The following is a 20584-nucleotide window of genomic DNA, read 5'->3' on the forward strand; positions in this document are numbered from 1 at the left end:
TTTGATGAGTTGAATGTGTCAAATGCTGGTTCCCACAACCAAGCAGTTAAACTCCAATAAACAGGAAGTAACCAAAAACGTCTGAGACGAGCAAAGTCCTTTTTCTTGATGGAAATTTACTATTCCTCAGGGGTGGCAGTTTAGAAAGCAGTTGAAATATAGAATAAAAAAATAAAGCTTAGGAAGAGTGGATTTTAATAAACATCTGTTTTTTGCAACATGACTCATTTATTCTCTTTACTAAATTATTCTTTGGCACAGAGTATGAGACTGCATAAAGTGTGGTTAGAACATTTCAAAGACGCACCCATGTTTACAAGAATATGGCTGCTAGTCTCATTTCTTGGAGTGAGCTATATCTAGAAGAGAAAGTTGTCTTTAGCTTTTGAGACATCTGTGCATAAGTGTGTGTGTGTATGTGTGTGTTTATGGACTCTGGGGAGTGTCCTAATGTACAGCACATGTAACAATAGGCCTTTTCTTTATGAGACAAGGAGAAAGCTTGGTGGTGAAAACTATGCAAATTATTAATAACTAAAAGTAATCTACATATAAGAATGTTTTCTATTCAGATTCACAAGAGATGAAAATTAGAAAAGAATTATCTGCTGTATGTAATCTCTGCTATGCAGTCACATGGCTAATCTCAGAGAGAGGTATGTCAGACAGAAAGGTGGAACAGTACACTGTATTTGGTATCTGTTGCCTTCCTGAGAGCAGTTGGTAAGGGTTCTTCAATTCATTTTGCTGCATTTAGTCCTGTGGAAAAAGAGAGGTCTGAAGCTCTGCCATTTGGCAGATGTCCTTGAAATATCCAACTGTCTTGTACCAAAGGATGAAGTATGAATCTTTTCTTATCCTATCTGAGGACCAGGATATCGTACAGATTCAGCACACAATAGGCCATTTCACACCATCAAAGTCACTCTTTTGTTGTTATTATCAACTCCCATAGGGTTTTTTGTAGCATTCAGACAATTCTTGCTTTTCTGTGCTTGATGGTATGAATTATTGATGCATTTAACTTAGTGTTCTCACCAGTGTATCACACATCACTTTGTTCAATACAGGCTTCCGGCTGTGGTGTAAACTTTCTGAGCAAATTTTAATGTGCAACTTGGTTTAAAAGTATAAATATACATAATATACATGAAATTTGTTTATTTGTTACAAGAAAATATTGCAGCACAAACTGTCTTAGTTTGTATTAATTACAGATGTGATTAAAAACAATAAAATACAGAGATCTGATAATTTCAAGTCACTGATATATGCTTGATAGAAAAAAGGTCTCTCAAGGATTTTGGAAGAGCAATGCTGAACATAATCAAAAGCAGTGTAGCTCTCTGGAATAGTACACTCTGATTTAGTAACCCTTAGCATTAACAAATACACGTATAAGTTTACCACAGTGGAGGCAACCTATAAATAGAGCAGTAAAGAAGTTAGAGTAATAAAACTGGTCTGTGGATTGCTTTCTTGTTGAAATCTTCTAGAGTAGTTCTTTTCTCTCTCTATTAAAAATCATTCTTAAAATAATGAAATTCTCACAGGGAATTTCACTACATTGAGCTTTTTATGTGATTGCAGAGAAACATAAGTAGTTTTATAACAAATCTGAACAGCTGAAATGAGTTACAAGGGGTTGCTTAGTAAGGATTTACTTGTCCAAGAGTATAAAATGAAAAGATAACAAGAAGATATCTAAAATAAATACCTTTTTGCCAAATTTAGTATCATTATGCTCATTTACAAGGAATAAACTGGCTAAAGATCATTACATGTAAAACGTATTATGACATTATTTGTAGGGGAAAAGTGTTTTAAAAGAATTATTAAACTAAGAGGGTTATTTTTAAATGAAAAATAATACTTAAATCTTAGTGATTCAGCAGATACTCTCATTTAAACTAAAAAAAGATTTTTGTTTAGTTGCGGACTAACCACTCATGCAAGAATTTAGTATGTCCCTTCAAAAGGATTATTAAGTGAAGCTTGTGTGTCGTAAATCTGGGAATATATTCTTAAAAGCTTATGACTATGGTATATGGTTTTCATTTGTATTTGTAAAGCTTTTAATATTCTTTATGCCTGATAAGTTGTGTTGCAATAACTTTGCCACCTGTGGTAATATAATATAGTAACTGTGCACACAGCGCCATTGCTATCTGTTAGACTCATTCTGGAGTTCTGTGTTTGCAGAGGGCGGCACTCTTGTAATGATTTGCAAGGGCTGCTAAAATCACTGAAGGGGAAGTGGATGCAGAAGTTCTGAAATACTGAGTAATTTGTTTTCTTCATCTGATAACAAGAATTGTGCCTTACAAAAAGAAATACCTTAAGCTCCCATTATAATGCTGTTTCCAGTTCAAAAGTGATATGCATGTGTGTCTCTCTCTAATCCTCCGAGCTTCTTTCTGTGTATGATTTAGGGTTACATTCCGAAAAGCAAATGGGAGATGGACACTTCTGAGGCAAAGCTAGGTGGGTATTTATTTTTTCCTGTTTCTTATAGTTGGTATCTGATGATGTTTGCAAAACCTGAATTTCCATTTTTACTGTGCCTCCTCACCAAAGACAAATAAATTTATTGATCTCATACACGTGTCTGAAACTGCAAAAGCATCTATACAGAAAAGGAATTTGTCTTCTGTCAGAGGGAAGGGAGTTATGACTTTCTAACCATCACTGTTTTATATACTCATTAATTGTTCTTCCATCTGTTCAAGGAAAGTACTTTGTCTTAAAATTTTAAAAAAGCAGTGTTTCTATTCTTTATTCATCTCTTCCGTATTATAAAAAGCAAAGGTCAACTTACATTGCACTGCATTCTTGTTCATACTGCATACCTTTTTTTCAAGCCTAAATGTCATCAGTAACTTCTTACTTTCTTGGAGACATGCCTAGTAGCTAACTGTGTTGAAGATGTTTCTCACTCTCCAAAATTGACATGTGTGAGGACAAAGTCGTGGCATGCTTTGAAGTTGGTTCTGAATGATTAGGCCTCAGTGTATCCTTTCAACAACTGAGGTGTTGAAAAGTTAAAGTTCGTTATGCTTTTCAGTTCCAGGAGAGTGCTAGAATTCTTCTTAGTAGGATGCAAAATGGACTTCCCAGGAGCACAAGGGCACTATTTTTGCTGCACTTTTTGTTCTGATTAGCGCTGCTGATTGTGTTAGACATAAGTGCTAATATTAGGATTCTGTCAAAGTCAAAAGCAACTTTTAGGCTGAAATGCATGCACCATGGCTATGGTGGAAGATATACACATGGAAAGGGGTTTCTAGTCATTATGATCAGTTTTGTTTGTTTGGTTGGGTTTTTTTACTGAACAGTAATGGTTCCAAGTGAAGATTTTATCAATGCAATCTGCATAAAACTTCTATTTTCTGTCATGTCTATGAGAAGTAACAAATACCTGAATGGGACGCAGCATGTCTTAACGTTTTGAGGTTTGCTTCTGCATGTGTGGTACAGCCCTGTGTATCATTACTTTCCAATAACCAAAATCACAATTGCACCATAGAAACAGCATTAGAAGTTCTGACTTCCCTAAAGCAGGCTTTCAGCCTTTGCTGTTAACTGCTGAGCTGCACCATCTCTTCTGCTGCTGTGCTCTCTTTTAAATTATTTGAATATTTGTGGAATATCTTGATGTCGTGGCACCTGCAGTACAACTGGAGGAGCCTTGTACTCAATTATTCCAGCATATCAAACAACTAGGCAGTTAGACAGAATTAGTTCAGGATTGCTCTGCATTTTTGTTATGGAAGTTCATTGTTTTAATATCTTAAGATTATTTCTTAAGTTTATAATGATTTTTTTCCCAATTATGTACAAAATCATAGTACTGGAAAACTGCATTGTTGGAGAATGCTCTGATACATCGTGTTGTATTCCAAATAATATAGACTTCTTTAAATATTGAGTAGTAAGAATAGATGTGTTGTGTGGCATACGGTGAACCTTAAGTCATCCCGTGCGTTTTACAAATATCACAGGAGTCCAAAGTGTGTTCTAAAAATATTTAAGCTTTATGTGTAGTTTCTAGCAATGTGGAGACTGTGACTGCAGCAGAAATTAACAGATAGCTTTCAAAAGTTACCTCTCTCATGATCAAATACTGCTAACAAATAGAAACAAAGAACTGTGGTGCGTTTCTTTCCATATGAAAACTCCATAATATAAAACGCAGGATTTTTATATGGTCTCCGCTTAAATGTAAAATGGGGAGTGAGCAGCAGAGTTAATTTTATGCTAAAGTAAGTTACTTGCGAGGCTCTTGCAGTAATCCTTTAACAATCAAACTCCATTAACAAACTGGATGTTAGCATGCTGTAAGACACAGATACAGGTGCTGAGGTCTTTCTATTAAAAATCCGTATTTACAATTTTACTTTTATAACTACCCTCTAGGTTCATTTTTATAAATATATAGAACTATAGATTAAAAGTAGATTCTGACAGAACATACATTTTAAAAAAGCCAGGCATTCCTATGTAATGAATGTTGTTTCCTTGAAAAATTGTTCTGCAAGGGCACAGAACTTTTAGCTCAAGGTATGCATTATAAGCACTTGCAGTCTGTGAGTAAGAATTATTATATTTAATTCACAGTAAGAGTTTGTTGTAGATGACCAGTTACAATTATTTCCTAAAAGGCATGTAAACTGTGGTATGCATTTATTATTCCAAAGTTGAATTATTTCCTGGGAGCTGGCCTGCCCATCAGGTTTATTGCATTAGTCCCAGAGAGCATACATTTGCAGAAGTGATATAAGTGCAGAATCCAAAAAGAACACTGTAAGTCTTGTTTTGCTTTTTTTGTTTTCTTTCTGAGTAGATGTTGTTACAGGAAAGCACAATAAGATCTTATTGATTGTAATAAGCCTCTGAAAAGTTAGAGTTCTGTAGCTGCAATGCTGACTTGTGACAATCAACATACCGTACACCTCAGAGCTCTTGCTGTATTTCAGATTTACTTTGGCAGGGGTGATGCATTCCTCTGAGTATGTGTGTGGTATATAATTTCCTTATGTGTTGTGAGTGCACAGCCACATTTTTATTCTAAAGTCTAATCACTGGTCTGTCTCAGTGCATAGAGCACACGGGTTCTTGTATTTAAATTTACAGAAATGGACTCACATTTTTAAAATTTGACTATATTCAAAGTGTTTAGTGCAATACTCTGTTTCAAAGTGTGGCTTAGTGGTGAGTTCTACAAACTTTCAGGAAGGGAGAAATGAGCTCTGGTATAGCTGAAGTTTTGATACCATTGTAAAATTTGCTCTAGAACACAAATAACATTTTACATAAAACTTTTTAGCTTTTGTATAAGAGGTGCAAAAATTCAGCTGATTAATTTAGTTTTTGAAGGAGCTAATTAAGTCAGTTACTTTCAGATGCTTTATTATTAAAATTCTGAAGGTGAGTTTTTAAGTTCTGTGGGTTTTCAGAAATGCTGCTGCTTCATTGTTTTTAAAATTGAAATGGTAAAATGATGTTTAATAGTTTAACACTAAATAATCATCTGCCATAAATATTTACAAGCACCAATGTTACAAAATGACACCTTGTCTCATTTTCAGAAAAGAATATTCTGAAATAATGCTTTGTGGTAGGCTTTTGACATTTCTGTAGTGTCTACTGCATGGCACATGTACCTTGAACCACGATAGTATGGATGGAAGCAGATCCCTCTGGAAAGGCAATCCAACTTCAAACATGGAAGGAGATAACATTTCAAAATAAATTCTGTGTAGCGGTAACAAAAAAGGACAGAGGGGAACCTCATACTCTGAACACCTCCTGAACTCCTCTATAATGTTTGAGAGTTACCTGTTTCTTGGCGATGTTTTCAATTGGTCTGTGTGCCACAGGGAGTGGGAGACTGAACTCTTTCTTCCACATTGGTAATGAGATGAGCTTGCATCATAGAATGTTGCCTTCCAACAGGAATATGTCTGTGTACAGATACTTGCCAACAGAGAGCTCCTGAATTTTCAGTTCTTCATGTTCCTAAATGCTCCTCAACGCATTTGTTGCTCTCCTTTTTCAATGTCTCTTTTTTTCTGGAAACCCTTATGCTACAAACGATCTACGCTGATTGATCTGAGAGTAATACTGAGGAATAGGGCAAGTACATTATGTGCTGGAGTAACAGAGGAATATTGTATAAATCAATTTTGTCTTCTAGAGGGAGTGCCGTCTTTATGTGAAGATTGAGCTTCAAATTTGGCAGATTTAACTTAGAGCAAAAGAGGAACCTTAACTGAATTGTGTAACAAAATACCATGTAACAGATACAAATATTCTGCACAGTTTTCTTAAATGTGGGATTTTTTAAAAGGCAGAGGGGGATTAAAATGTTTTCTTAGAAGAAATTCTGTATCTGCTCCAGGGAAATGCGGCAAAGTCTTTAAAAATTTGAGTTGTATGAGGGAGAAATTACTTAATTAGTTTATGGCATTTAAATTATACTAGCATGTCTACATCACCATTGCCTCACATTATCTCCGTTGTTGCTCTTTTCTCTCCCATATTAAGTAAAAAAACTCATCTCTGAACTGAGCTTCTTTAAATACATACCTTTGAACATCCTTTTCTGCTATCCAGAAAATATGCTGCCTTGTATTTGGTTTATTTCTGAGGCCTTTTGTGGGTGAATTTAATTACAATAGTGACTTCTGAAACAATGTTACTGACATCACTGGAAATGGTTTACAGAATATAACTGCCCAGTTTAGTATTCCTTCTGCATATACTTGAATTGTTGGCTTATAAAATGGTAGCATACATCGACAGAAGTACTAGGATTTCCTTTGACTTGTAAAGCCGTTTTTCATTTTCATGCTTTGTTGTTCGTAATCTTACAATGAATACTTCATCTCCTTTCCAAAAGCAGTTTGCCTCTCAATTTCAAGAGGGTGTTGTTTTTTCACTGAAAATAAGTGTCCAAAGAGGAACAAAATTTTAGAAACCTAGGAATGGAATTGTTTCTCCTCGTGCCTTATCGGTTCAATAAGAAAAAGAAGAAAATGATGACTGTTGGACAAACATACTGCTCAAATATTCATGACTGACCTCTTACACCATGAAACAAAAGATTCTGAGATTTTTATTTTTTTCCCCCCAGTCCTGGAGGATTTTTTGAGTGTGTTTTCCTTGTGGGGAGGGGAGAGAAAAAGAAAGGGGTGGATCAGGGTTTCCAAGGAGCTTTTTGTTTAGCAGAAACAGTATCTCAAAAACTTGTCTTTGATGCATTAAATGATATGATTGTCATTTGTTCCCTGATACTGCATGTATGCCATGTTTGACACAGTATTAAACCCCAAATTTGGGAAAAATGCTACAGCTTTAGTATTGTGTTCAAATACAGAAAGGTGGATTTGTGGTTCCTAGCTATTGGTGACTATATTGTACCTGTAAGGACAGACATATAGTGTGAACATCAGAAGAGCAAGCTTTTCTCCCTCATACAAATAACAGGACTGAGTGTTATTGCCACACAGTTAATGTGAAAGATCAATAAAACATGAAAATGGTGTTGAGTCTTCTCTAGTTTATTTCAACTCTCATCATTCTACCTGTCAAGACAAGCTGGATGTACACATTCTGCTGCTCATTCTTTTGAAAATTTTTCCACTCTCGTCTTGTTTGTGTGAATAATAGAAAAAAATTCTCCTTTAACTCTGAGGCTCTGTGTTTGTTCTCAGACAAGCTGGATGGTTTGCGGACTGGCACTAAAAGGAAACGTGACTGGGAAGCAATTGCCAGCAGAATGGAAGATTATCTACAGCTTCCAGATGACTATGATACACGTGCTTCTGAACCTGGAAAGAAAAGGGTAATAAATTTTCAAATGACTTACTGTCTGTATATGACCATTTAACAGTCTCCGTGAAAAAGAGTTTGTATCAAGTCATTCAGTGTCTATGAATATGGAAGTTTCACTGATCACTTTTCATTTTGCTGTTCCATTAGATTCTGTAACAGAATATTCTTGAGAGTAGGGTCTTCCACAGGTAAACAGATTAATTATAATGAAGTGAGGAATTGTAGATAATAAAGATTAACTATGCATGGCATGGCTTTTGAGAATGGAATCGAGTCCCATTTCTTGCTGGGGGAGATGATGCACTTTGTTTCAGAGCAACCCATAGAGTCCTTTTCTTATGCTGCATGTTTTGTGATGAGATAGTGTCATATACAGTGCAGCTTCCAAGACAAGATGATGATTTTATTGTTATTTTTTTGTTAGGTTTTGTAATAAGTAGGCAGAGAAACAGCACACTGTTCTTATGTTCAAAAAGATTCAGCTGAGGAAAGTATCAGCTATGTAGGTTTTATATCAATTAAGTCTTGTAGACATTACCTCCTGCATATACCTTGCATAAAGCTTGGGAAATGGTGTACAAGAAGTTGGCTTCAACCACTTTATATGTACTTCTGTTCTGAACACAAAATGCTACAACTTCAAATACCATTGTGAAAAAAAGGGCAAAAAATCATAGAGGAAGGTGAAAGAGAGGTAATAGGAAGAGGTAATACTCTTTTTTGGTTTTGTGGTTTGTTTTTTTTTCTTCAAAATAGAAAGACCAGCTTTTGTCACTAAAAGTAATTAGAGTTAACTGTTGGTGTTTGGGCTTTGTTTTGTTCTGTAATGTCAAATAGAAAATATGGGTAGTACTGGCCAGTGTGTGTGACAGAAATGGAGATACCAAGGCATTGGCAGAGGAAGTGATGGTGGAAGAAAGCAGACATTGCTTATCAGCAGGAATGTCTGGGGAAATCCGGGTAGAAAGTGGAATAGGGAGATGCTGGCAAAAAGATGATAAGGCTATGTCCCCAGGTAACAGATCAGCCTGAATGGGACTAATCAGTTAGGATGTCAAGGAAGAGCTCCTTCACATACTGCTTTTTCTTGTTCTGCAACGGTGTGTTCCAGCTGAGTTTCTGGACTGTAGCCCTTCATCATCACCTCCCTCGCTCCCTCCTCCCTGTTGCACTCCCTCCCATTGGTGTCTGGGTTTGTGGGTGAGGGAATGACTGTATATGTTTGAACAGGATGAATGCAAGTGATCTGCATGACCATGAAGAGCCACAGAGGAGATGGCTGCAGCTGTAAAGATGGGAGATAACAAATGCATGAAGAAGTTATTTAGTGGAAAGATTTAAATAGAAGTGTATCACAGAAGACAGAGAAGAAAACTGTCCCTCATTCACTCATTCATTGCTGAGTTGCTCTTTAATACTGTCTTTCTGTAACTTCATAGTAATCTTCTAGATGTTTCCATTATGCAATTGAAAGACAGGTTGTACAGAAAATGAAGACACTAAATTAATCTTTGATAATTCTTCCTGCAGAAAGCATTGCTTTGAACAGATAAATAATTGTAGTAATTACACTTCAGCTCTCAGAATTATAGCGTTGAAATGGAGAAAGCTAATCATCTGTACCTTTCTTCTCCATGGAACACCTGGGATATTCAGTTAAAGTTAATGTAACTGGTGTAGTTTCCATTTTTACCCATTGGAAAACAAATTAATACTTACCCGTTCGAATGAAAATTAGTACAAACCTAGCATTCTGCAGTGGAAAGCCTAGACTTGTCTCAGGATTTCTTAAGAGATTGTCCTACTGATAGTATGTTTTCCATAGGTGCGGTGGGCAGATCTAGAAGAAAAAAAAGATGCAGACAGGAAAAGGGCCATTGGTTTTGTTGTTGGACAAACAGATTGGGAGAAGATAACAGATGAAAGTGGTCATCTTGCTGAGAGAGCCCTCAACCGCACCAAGTATATATGAAAAAGTGGTTAAATGGAATTTTGTGCCTTTAAGGTGAGTATTCAGTCTTCCTGCATGTTTATAGCCTTGATGTTGTTTAGGTTTTTTTAAGAGTTGAGGTTCCAGGTCATGTCATTGTTAGAGTTCTCCCAGGCAAGATTATTTGATTTGGAGCCTTGTATGATAGGTTTGCCCATGTCAGTGTGCACCCTCCCATACAGCATCTAAAAATAAAAGAAGGATCGTCAGCTATCAATCTCCAAACCTTATTAACAGGAAGATTGTTTTTATTAAAAGAGTAGTTTAGCTGTGTGCCTAGTCCTGTCTAGTTCAGATTTTGCTTACTGTATCTTAACTCTGACCACATTAATTGCTGTTTTACTTGGTGTAACAAAGTTTTCCTTTCTTTACAGGCCATTTGCTCTGAGGAGAAGTAAACCAAGGTGTCATGAGCATCTTGCATGGGTCATGTCACTCCCACCTTCACAGTTTTTCTTTGTTACTTTAGTTTCAGCAATTTTCTTGAGATATTGGCAGATAACCAGTGCCCTCAAAAAAAAACAACGAATCCCGCTGCTCCTAAGTGAGAGAGACAGTTTACTTTTTAATATTTTTGGAGGGGAGGGAGGGGGAGGGCCAGTAGTTTTAGCTGCTGTTTGTGGGGTAAAGTGGAAGGATTAGACAGACGTTACCTCCACTGTACGGTCACAGAATGTTTATCACCTTTGCTTTGTGGCCGTTCTCGTTTTATACTGTATGTACCTTGTAGCTTATTGTATTAGGAAGCAGAACAATAAATTTCACTATAAACTCGGTGTTCTTGGTGGACCATATAGCATGGTTTTTGTTTGACGTTTTAAATGTGGTCTGTGTTCACATGTTGACAGTGCTCAGAACCGTCCTTACCTGGAAGAGGTGCTGTGCTCATATTCTGGAACGTGTCCTCTGTCTTCTAGGTTTATCACCTGCTCTTCTGCTCATAGACAGCTCCATTAAGGCCCCAGGTTTTGCTGGCCTTTAGGAGTCATACCGTTCTCATTCTTCCTGGAAAGCAGGAATGATCGCTATTTTTTGGATCTTAGTTTCTCAATTATGTCAAATTTCCATTACTACGTGAGTATAAATTCTGTTGGATGGCTCTGAAATACTCAAGGTAGTAATGTACGAAAAACATTTATTTAATGCTCAACTTGAAAACGGGTACTACGGAGTTCTCTGGAGGGCAGTCTAGAAAATTCATTTTGGTCTTACTATGTCTTTTAGTCAACGCTGATCCTTATCAGGGTATTTCATTCCATTCATAAGTCTACTGTCTCATAGAGAAACATCATTAAAAGAAGCAACAAAGACCAGAAGTTATACCCTTCTATTCCTTTAATAAATGTGTTTAGCTTGCTAAAAAAGATAAATTAATAGCAGTCCACACTATTAAAAGTGGTACAAATTCTTCATAGATGCTGGTATATCACTTCTGCACAGCATCAGGTTTGCTGATGAAAACTTTCTTTTGTCGTCTCAGGTTTTGAAGCAAATGCCTTGTGTTAACAATGTTGTAATCAGGCAAGGTGTTTAAATCCAAAAATAATTGCTGTTTTACTGGTGAATTGAATTTTTTCTCCTGATCTTTCTGAGGGAAGAAAATGAAGTCCTGAATTTCCTTCTCTGCTATTCTTTGTTGCTCTGCTGAGTGATTACATTGTGGTTTTGCATCTAGGTTGGTAAATTAACTAGTTCTGGTGTGGTGGTAGTTCATGTTGTTGAAGGAGAGCTGTGGTGCTAATAGATGGTTTTGTTTGCCATTCTAATGTTTTGGTTTATTGGGTGTTTCTCAGCTGTGTCTGTGGTGCATGATTGAAAGCTCTTTGGTAAACGAGGGGAATAGCTGAACTTGTGTTATGCCCTGAATGTGTTTAATACAAGAAAATCAAGCTCCCTGAATGCAGCGTTTTTAAAATGGAAGGTAATAAATACGCATTTTCTGTGTACACATACTATTATGTAGCATATATACTTTTATTTTTTAAATGTTGCCAAGTACTCTTTGAATTCTGACTGAGAATTGTTGACAAAGGGAAACTAATAGTTAACAAGAAATCAGTATTGTGTGTTGCTGTGGAAATCAGGCAAGCTTCGCTTTGGAGAAGTTACTGTCTCAGGTACGTGTAAAATGGATTTCAGTCTATCCTCAGTTGTCCATAACAAAACTGGAGTTCTTGTGGCACGCCGTTGTTACAAGTTGATGCTGTTTCTTGACTTTTAAGAACTGATAATGGTTTTGTCTTTATTTTTGGTAATACACCTGAACTAGATCCTCTTCTAACATTTTCCTTTCCAGGCGAAATAATATTTCTGGAGCATGCAAATGGATAGCATGTGACAGAACTGATCATATTGTTTACTATTTTTAACAATTTTGAAAATTATTTTAGCAGATAATACCCAGAGGGGTCACACTGTTTATTCTGTGGTGCATGTAGAATTGAAGAGAGATGAGCAGAGAATACACATGAAGTTATACTTTACTCTGATGAGAACAGAGAGAGAATATGTATCAATCTTCAAGTTCAGGGCAGAATTTCAGTTATGAAAACATACTGTTGCAGACTGTTTGTCAGACTGTTTGATCTGAACAGGCTGAAGGGCTTGGGGCTTTTTATTGTTGTTTTCCTGGTTCCCTGAAGTTCAGAACTTTTCAATTTCTGTAGGACAGAAATATCATTCCATAATCTTTGCCATTTGTTTCAGTTGGTTTGAATGTTTAGCAGGTCAGTCTTCATCTGCTTGATGGGAAGTGGCTCTCAGAAAATAACTTACGCCAGAACTACAACCTGTAACAGATTCTACATACTCTGGTCCTTCAGTGAATGAAGAAATCAAGCAAAAAGGAAAAATTCATCACTGCTGTTGACAGAACTGAGAATAGCTAGGTAGCCATGCTTGGCTCATAGTCAGAGGTTAGTGATTAGTGACTACAGAATCCAGTAAGTTTTGATCCTGATTTAGTTCTTACTCATCATCTGCTCGCTGATATTGGCAGTAGAATCTTTCACAGCACTGAACAGAAACAATACCCATTTTCATTGATGGCTAAGTAGGAAAGTACGCATCCAGCGCTCTCGGACAATGATCCATCTTTGACCATGCATGCAATTGTGCTTAACTCTTAAGTTGGACTGTTTCTGTGCAGTGCATCACATATTTATAAATACAATTCTGAAAAAATCATCAGCTGCTGCAGAATGGAGCTGCTACCTCTTGACTGAAGTTGACTGTTAAAACAGTGTTTTCTGTGAATTGCAATTTCTTATGGCACTTCAGTTTTTCTCAAGACCGTCTGCTTTTTTAAGAATATTGAAACTACCTGTCTCATGGTAGAAGTACGTGTGCTTTTTGCAAGGGAATGTGCAACCTAAGACATGCTTCTGCTATGTGAATAGAGCTTAGTTGTCATCTTCAGTAACCTTGTGTTTTACTGTAGGATTGCTCATTAAGCATGATGGTCTGACTATGGTATGAAAGAGTGAAAATATAGCACAGAATATTATATCAGTTCTGGAAATGTCATGGTTTTCTTTTTCTTAAATGTTTACATCAACATAGATAAACAACTTACCTTGCATAATTAATTCCCAGTCTTAAGAAGGGAAGAATTGGTGTTTGTACAAGCTAGAGTTTCACTTTTCACCCATCAGGTTGGGTTTGGTATTTTTTGGACTTTGTTTCAGTCATCTTTGCGAACCCCGTCCATTAATTGTTCCTTGCCTGTCTGTTGGTAAACAAAATATATCACTGTTATTGTCTGTTTGTAAGGCGTTGTTTTAACTATTTTCTGAAGCCTTTTAATCTCTGAACAATCATTTATATACCATGGAGATCCTGAGTAGGATTTCAGTAATGGCTTTTATGAAAGGATTGAATTGGAAAAGTAGAGTTGTAATATTACACGGAAACAAATATATTAACCTATCCCCAAAAAAATCCTGCATCTAATCCAGCTGAATAGTTAAAAATTATGAAGAATCATGATTTGCAAGTCATGTTAGAAAGTATGCTTCCTGCAGAAGAATAGTCTGTCATTAGAGTGCTTTTAAATGAGAGAGAACAACATGACCTTGCCAGCCAAAATCAGTTTTTCCCAATTTGAGATTTCAACATCACTGGAACACTCTGAGAATCCTTTTCAAAGGAATGAAGTAATTCAGCCTGTGGGACAGCTTGTTGCCACCTAAACAAATTTATTGTTACCAGAAGAAAAAATATTCTTTGTCCATTTATTTAATACAACTGTCATGGTGAATCATTTCATGCCCTTTGGACACAATTTGCCTTAGCAGATTGTGCCATTTTATTATTAATATTGCTGCCATGAAATTTTGGAAACCACACAATATTGGACAGACCTCAGGACTTGAAGCAAACGTGGTTGATCTGGGTTGGAAGCAAATGGTGCTTTTTGCTATGAAGTTCCTAATGTCTCTGCCAGCATGCAGCTAGCTAACTGAGTTGACTGAACTGAAACCCAGGAACTCTCTTGGAGTATTGTAACTCAGCATACGTGGACTGGAAAGGGGAAGCAATACTGAGAGTTTTCTTTGCCTGTGGAACATTCCCATGGTTTGCATCCTCAGGAAGCCAAATATGATGGGTACATGGTTCCTTTTTATTATGCCTCTCTTCGTTATTTAATGTTTCCTAGATTACTTCTGGGAAGTGAGGTCTCAATACTGAACTTGAGGTCCACTGACAACTTGGGATCAAACTGCACCAGGACAACCTGCATACTATGAGATAATGTATTTGAGGAGGAGAGGTGGCCATCTCAGTTGAGATCTGCATGTTTGCACAGCATGAACTATAAGTGGGTAAAAAGAAATACAAGTTCTTACAACGTGGTGGTGTAAGATTGATTATACTTAGTTTTCTTATCATAGTAGAAATGAGAAGAGAAAGAACAGAAATTTCGTAGAATTTAAAATATGAATGGCACAGTTCTCTTTCTGTTTTGAGTCTCTAGGGCAGTTATCTTTATTCTCTCATAAAACTTGAATCAAAATTGTTTTCTCTTCTCCTGCTCATCCGTTCCTACAGGTGCGAGTCAGAATCCTTCAACCAACTAAAGGAGCACTGAGTAATTCTTCTGATTTCTGCTCAAGACTAATCGCTTTATTCTTCATGGTGAACTGTTTTCTTTCATTCTTACCAGTGGAGTGTTCCAGCAATTTTGATGTCTCTTTCTACCACTTCCACATTTGTGTGGTACTGGATCTGTAGCCTGGAGCCTTAAATCTTCCTCATGCATGTAGGTTGGAAAATTGGTAATGACAATATTTAGGTGGATTATCACTTTCTAGCTGATTAATACTGTTTGGAAGCAGAATGTGCTCTTTTATTAATGGTTTTGCTTAAACCAGGTAAGCACAAGTACTGTTACCAAACAAAAGTACAGCAAGTTACTGGAAATGGGGAGACAAAAGTGTTTTGAAGTCACTTATGTTTTCCATTCTGTGTTAGGTTTCTAGTCAGGAGGCTCTGGTCTCTTTGAATTGTAGGATTTAAGATTTGAATATGCAAAACTTTAAAGCTTCCTGGGTGGAAATGGCACAGTTTCATTTTTTTCTAATATTTTTCTGACTTGTGGAACTCTCAGATGGCATTTCTTTGGGAGGGGAGGCCTTTCCCTAGGGCTTGTGCTCCGGAGTGTCAGTCATTCAAATATTTCTCAATACTGCTTCCCTTGTATGTATGTACAGGCACAAAGTTTGTTTCCTTAACTGGTCAAGATACACATGTATGAATGGATGTTCAGCTTTACACAAGAAATTTCTGATGCTTTTTATTACGATGGCATCTGAACTGTCTGCTGTGATGAGTATATTCATATATGAAGTTGTTGTGTTTGAACAGTTAGTACGCTCAGGGGAACACATGAAGACTGCAAGTTGTTACAACTTCACCAGTTCCTGTGATGTTGCTGTCTTTGGAGAGAAACTATAACTGCAGTGCTCCTTGAAAAAAAAAAAAACGAAAAAAGAAAAAAAAGTGAAAACTCTCCATCTAAATGAAGGGGGGAAAAAAAACAAAAAAAAAACAAACCCAAAAACAAACAAAAAAACCACACAAAAAAATGGGAATTCAGTTAGTTTTACTCTAAGTCTTTGAGCTGTAATCTGTCTTGTGTGGCTAGAATGTGCTGGCAACTCCACTGTCTGAGGTGTCTGCTTTAGCAACTGGCTGCATATATATTTGTGGAGGAGAATCTGAAATTAACCCCTACCATTTTTTGTCTGCAGGTCAAAATTATAGTTGAGCAAGCTGATTTAGAAAGCATTTGATCTTGAAAAAGCCTGTTAAGGGTGATTTGAAAGTATTTTTTAATTATCTTCAAAAGCACAAGCCATTAACAGATTACATGTAAACTGAAACATTGCCCAACAAAAAAACAGAAGCATCTTTCAAAAACAAAGATTTCTTCTCTTTAAATCTTATAGAATGCTACTTTTCTCTGGGGATTAGCACAGAAAGGGAACAGAGCTGCAGTTCTCCCTGCTTCAGAGTGTAAATGGCCTTAAAACACAAAAAACTAAATATTTATTTTGACAGGTAGGTAATACAGACAATGACTTTAATTTGGCACTACACCATATGTGGATGACAAGGTATCTTAAGCAGTGTTTAAAAATTATCTTTTTATTGTGCTTTGGTAAGTCTGATGCAGATAGTAATAAAAGGTTTTTTTGACCACTGTTACTGATCCAGGTACTAGCCTTTGTACATGTAGCTTCTGGTTTTTGAGAATACTATATTACTGTTTGAAGCACAGAAAACACAGCTTTACCAACAAACACCTACACTGTTGCAATTTACTAATCTGTGGATGCTCAGAACTCTTGTGCAAGCAATGGGTCTACTGCTATTCTTTGAGGTGTTTTTTTTTCCATTTCCTTTGAAATTCCATTTCCTTGAACTGAAGTTGCCAAATTCTTTTCTTTGAAGAAGATGTGGACAGATTGACTTGTCTGGTAGCAGATCTCATTGTACTTTTCAATTAGTCACACAGAAATCAACGTTTTTCAGGTAATGACAACCAGATGGCACTAAAGCTTTCATTTCATGTTAGGATTAAATTGGAGAAAAACCAAAAGCTTTAAATTGTTTCTACTATAATTAAATTTTTGTGGTTTCATATTGCCTGATACAGTGTTAAACCATTAACTTCTGCTTCATGAAAGAAAAAGTCACCACTTTTCTATGGAAAAAATTTCAGTGGATTAACATTGCATTATTGTGTGGAGTATCATTTGCAGTCCACAGTCAAGATTTTGCGCTCTGTTGAACCTACGTGCTGCATACATATGGAATAAGATCCTTTTTCTGCCTTAAGGAGAGGCATCAAAATTAAATTGTCTTTTATATCCTGCTAAAAAGCTTGACAACTGCCAACATCTAACGGAAAACAGGATTTAACTTGCTAGTAGCTGCTTTTGGATTATACAGTCTTTAAATACATTGTAACAAGAAATAATTCTTCTGAAGCCTGCCAAGGTTTCTTATTGAATCTTTTGCTTTTTTCCTCTTGGAATGAAGAAAAATAAGGATAAATATCCAAACCAAAGCACTAAAGATAATTCTGATAGAAGAACCTGCTAACTTCACTCTGGCGAAGAAATCTTGGAACTTCAGCTTGATCAGAGACACTACCGAGATCTCTCACCGAGAAACATACTTGCAGCTCTAATGTGAACGGTTCAAACAGGTTTGCGCAATGTATGATACGATTACTGCACATTTTGCAGTAGGTATTTTATAGTTAAGGAGGAATGTGAATACCCTTTTCCAAGGAGTTTACAATCTACATACTCCTTTATTAGGAATATAATGATTTGTATCTCCTTTCCCTTCTCCCAGCAGGCAGAGAGAATCTGCTGTAAGGCTGAAGGGATGGCCCTAAAGTAAACTTGGGTATAAACTTCCTCATTTTTATTTAAAAGTCTGTCTCTTACAGCCTCATTGCAGTATATATGTTTCAGTTGTAGCTTGAGAAGAGTATTCAGACAGCCTTTAAGCAATTTATCTACAAATCTGTTGGGGAGAGACACTAACATAGTGAGCATGCTGCATTGCTACTCATATGCTAACAGTCCATGTCTGTACCTCCTACTTGAAGATGAACTTGGAGCAGAATAAAAATCTGACTGAAAAGCTAGATTTACCTCAGTAAAACCAGAAGTGACTGTTTGGCTTTGGGTCAGTTTGGGGAACTGATGAAACCTGTGACCTTCAGTGATAAATATTTCTCCATCACCTCCCTTTGTCAGTTGTGTGTGTCCAGTACTGGCTTGTAGAAGATTGTCTCAGTCCTGTGGATTTCCATCCTTCTCTTGTTCCTAAGCTAGACTTACAGCGTGCTACTTTGAAGGAAAGGACTATCTAGAAGTTAAGATTGGCATGATTTATGTTTTGCTAAATGCAAAAATGCTGACCATATCATGTTGTCACTTTGCGCTCTGCTTTGATAGTTTCTTGGATTCTGCATCTAAATCGTAGTCTTGAATTTCATTTGAAAAGCCACTGTTGTCCAGAGAATTTCTCTCTCAAAGGCTGTTCTCTGCTACATACTCTGATGCAGCAGCACCCAGTGCAGCCAGGGTTTTGGATAAGAGTTCCTCAACAGTGTCTGTTACAGCTGAGCAATCTCGTAGAGATTGTCTTTCTCAAGCGGTATTGCAAAATTTCTCTCTTCATTCAGACATTTCTTCTCAGCGTCTGACCTTTTTGGTGTTAAGTTCCGTAAACAGAAAATACGGGTGCTGTGTTCTTGTTCATGGACAGTTGTCTACCATTAGTTGTCTAGTGAAACAGAACTTCAGAAATACACACTACTTATAAATCTGCGCAATTGATGTGACATTCAGGGTTGGTGATGAGATTACTACATTTTTGCAGGAGTGTAAGTTATGTATGTTCTTCATCTGGGTGTGTTTATTCACGGAAGGATTGATTTCAAATGTCATTGCCTTGGAAAATACTCTTTCTGCAGCAGTTCCGTATCAGTCTCTTTAGATGAATGCTTTAGGTTGAGACTTTGGTATATTAGTTCTTCCAGTTTAGGAGACTTACCTTTCTAAGATAAAGATGTATAGCTTATCTCTTGTAGTATGCATTGATTTTTCCTTTTCTGGACTATTGTGGCATTTCCTTTTGTCTTAATTTGTCCTTGGCTACATGCATCAAGATGAGGGAAATCTGTTTTCAACAGCGGAAGCTACTTGTTAGCCTCAACGTACAGGAGAGACAAATAACGTACTCTCCTTGTGATAAATAACCTAATTGGGCATTTTTTTCTGCATTTTCTAGCACAGGTCATAAACAAATGTGTTATGCACCTCATGTATATTATATAAAACTTAACTGTGTGATGCTGAAATCAGTTTCCTTTACATTCAGTTCTCCAGCTGGATTAGTCCAGTCCAGCAGGGATTTAAGACCTGTATGTGGCCTCCACAGCCTTCTGCACTGCTATTTTTCAACTTTCAGTCTTTGCTATGATTATTTTTTTTTCTCTGTTTGTGTCAAGTTGTATGGACCTGGTGAGTACAGAGTTCAGCATAGCTGAATGTGTACAGATGGAGTCTGTATATTGTAGAAACATGGTTAACTTTCTGCAGTATGTAGGTTGCTTTCTTTTTTTTTTTAGTATTACTGGTTTCACTATTCCCTACCTTTGATACACCAGCTGTGGAGAAGGAAGACCTCTGGAAATAATGGCGCTAAAATTGCATTGAGTTTAAAGTCATTAATGTTATTAAAATATTTTACAAATACGCACCTGGTCGGCATCTTCCCTGGCAAAGGGGATATAAATTAGCAGCAAAATCAAGACTGGGAATTTTGGAAAGTATAAAAGGGTAGAAGTACATTGCGAAAAAGTAAGAATTGGAATTCAGCATTCGGTGTCAAATTCCTTTTTTTTTTGCTGACTTTCTAACTGTGATAAAAGACAAAGGTTTTGAACATAGGATATGTAAAATGCTGCTTTTGGTGATCTCGGGGAGAAGAATGCTCAGTAGCAATTAGGCACCATTTTTTTTGACTTACACTGTTATCAACTGGGATTTTTTTTTATTTGGCTGGGTTTTTTGCTGATGTCACTGTCACGGAGTTTAGTTTATTTTAAGAGCAATTTTGCCTTTGGAAGCAGCAGCCTACCTCCAGCAGCATCACTGACATGTTGCCCTTGAACCCTATGCACACAGGGATTCCGTCCTGCGCCCGGGATGCGTCTGAGCCAAGCTCTGAACAGTTAATGTGGAGCAGATAAGCCCTGTTACCAGAGAGGGAATGGCACAAAGATGCATGTCTTCAGTGATGCTTCTCAGAAATCACCTTGTAACTTCTCATAGACTAATTAACTTGATTTTTATCTAGGGGTTTACCCTCATGAGTCAGTCCTCTTCCATTTTGCACATGGGCCGGGGGATGCTACATCTTAATGTGGGGTGGTGGATAACTCTCATGTAATTTTGAACTGTCTATGGTGTGGATTCATGTGCTGAGGCACACTGAATGTCTGAAGCTACGCTACAGTTATATGTACTGATAACGTACCTGTATGCTAAATCTTAACAATGCAGAACTGAGTTGTCATGGCACGGGATTTTCCCAATGCTACAGTTCTTTTTAAATGTCTTATGGGGAAAACAGACATTGGAGAGGCATCTGCATAAAACCTTCTTCCCTGTTAATCTCAGTGCTCCTTTATTTGTGACAGGATTTAGGGCTGTCGTATGTAGATCTTTC

At 36.9% G+C, this 20584-nt stretch overlaps 1 protein-coding gene across 1 annotated transcript in view; it reads left to right on the plus strand.

The window, feature by feature from the left end:
* Positions 1–10602, plus strand: part of YLPM1 (YLP motif containing 1) — a 39664-nt gene extending 29062 nt beyond the window's left edge. The window contains 4 exon segments of the mRNA XM_072863835.1: positions 2433–2484; positions 7716–7846; positions 9662–9841; positions 10201–10602. Of these exon segments, the coding sequence (XP_072719936.1) occupies positions 2433–2484; positions 7716–7846; positions 9662–9808 (330 nt within the window). The 3' untranslated portion in view covers positions 9809–9841; positions 10201–10602.
* Positions 10603–20584: the final 9982 nt, after the last annotated feature.

Source organism: Ciconia boyciana, chromosome 6 (assembly GCF_034638445.1).
Source record: "Ciconia boyciana chromosome 6, ASM3463844v1, whole genome shotgun sequence".
Lineage (NCBI taxonomy): Eukaryota > Metazoa > Chordata > Aves > Ciconiiformes > Ciconiidae > Ciconia > Ciconia boyciana.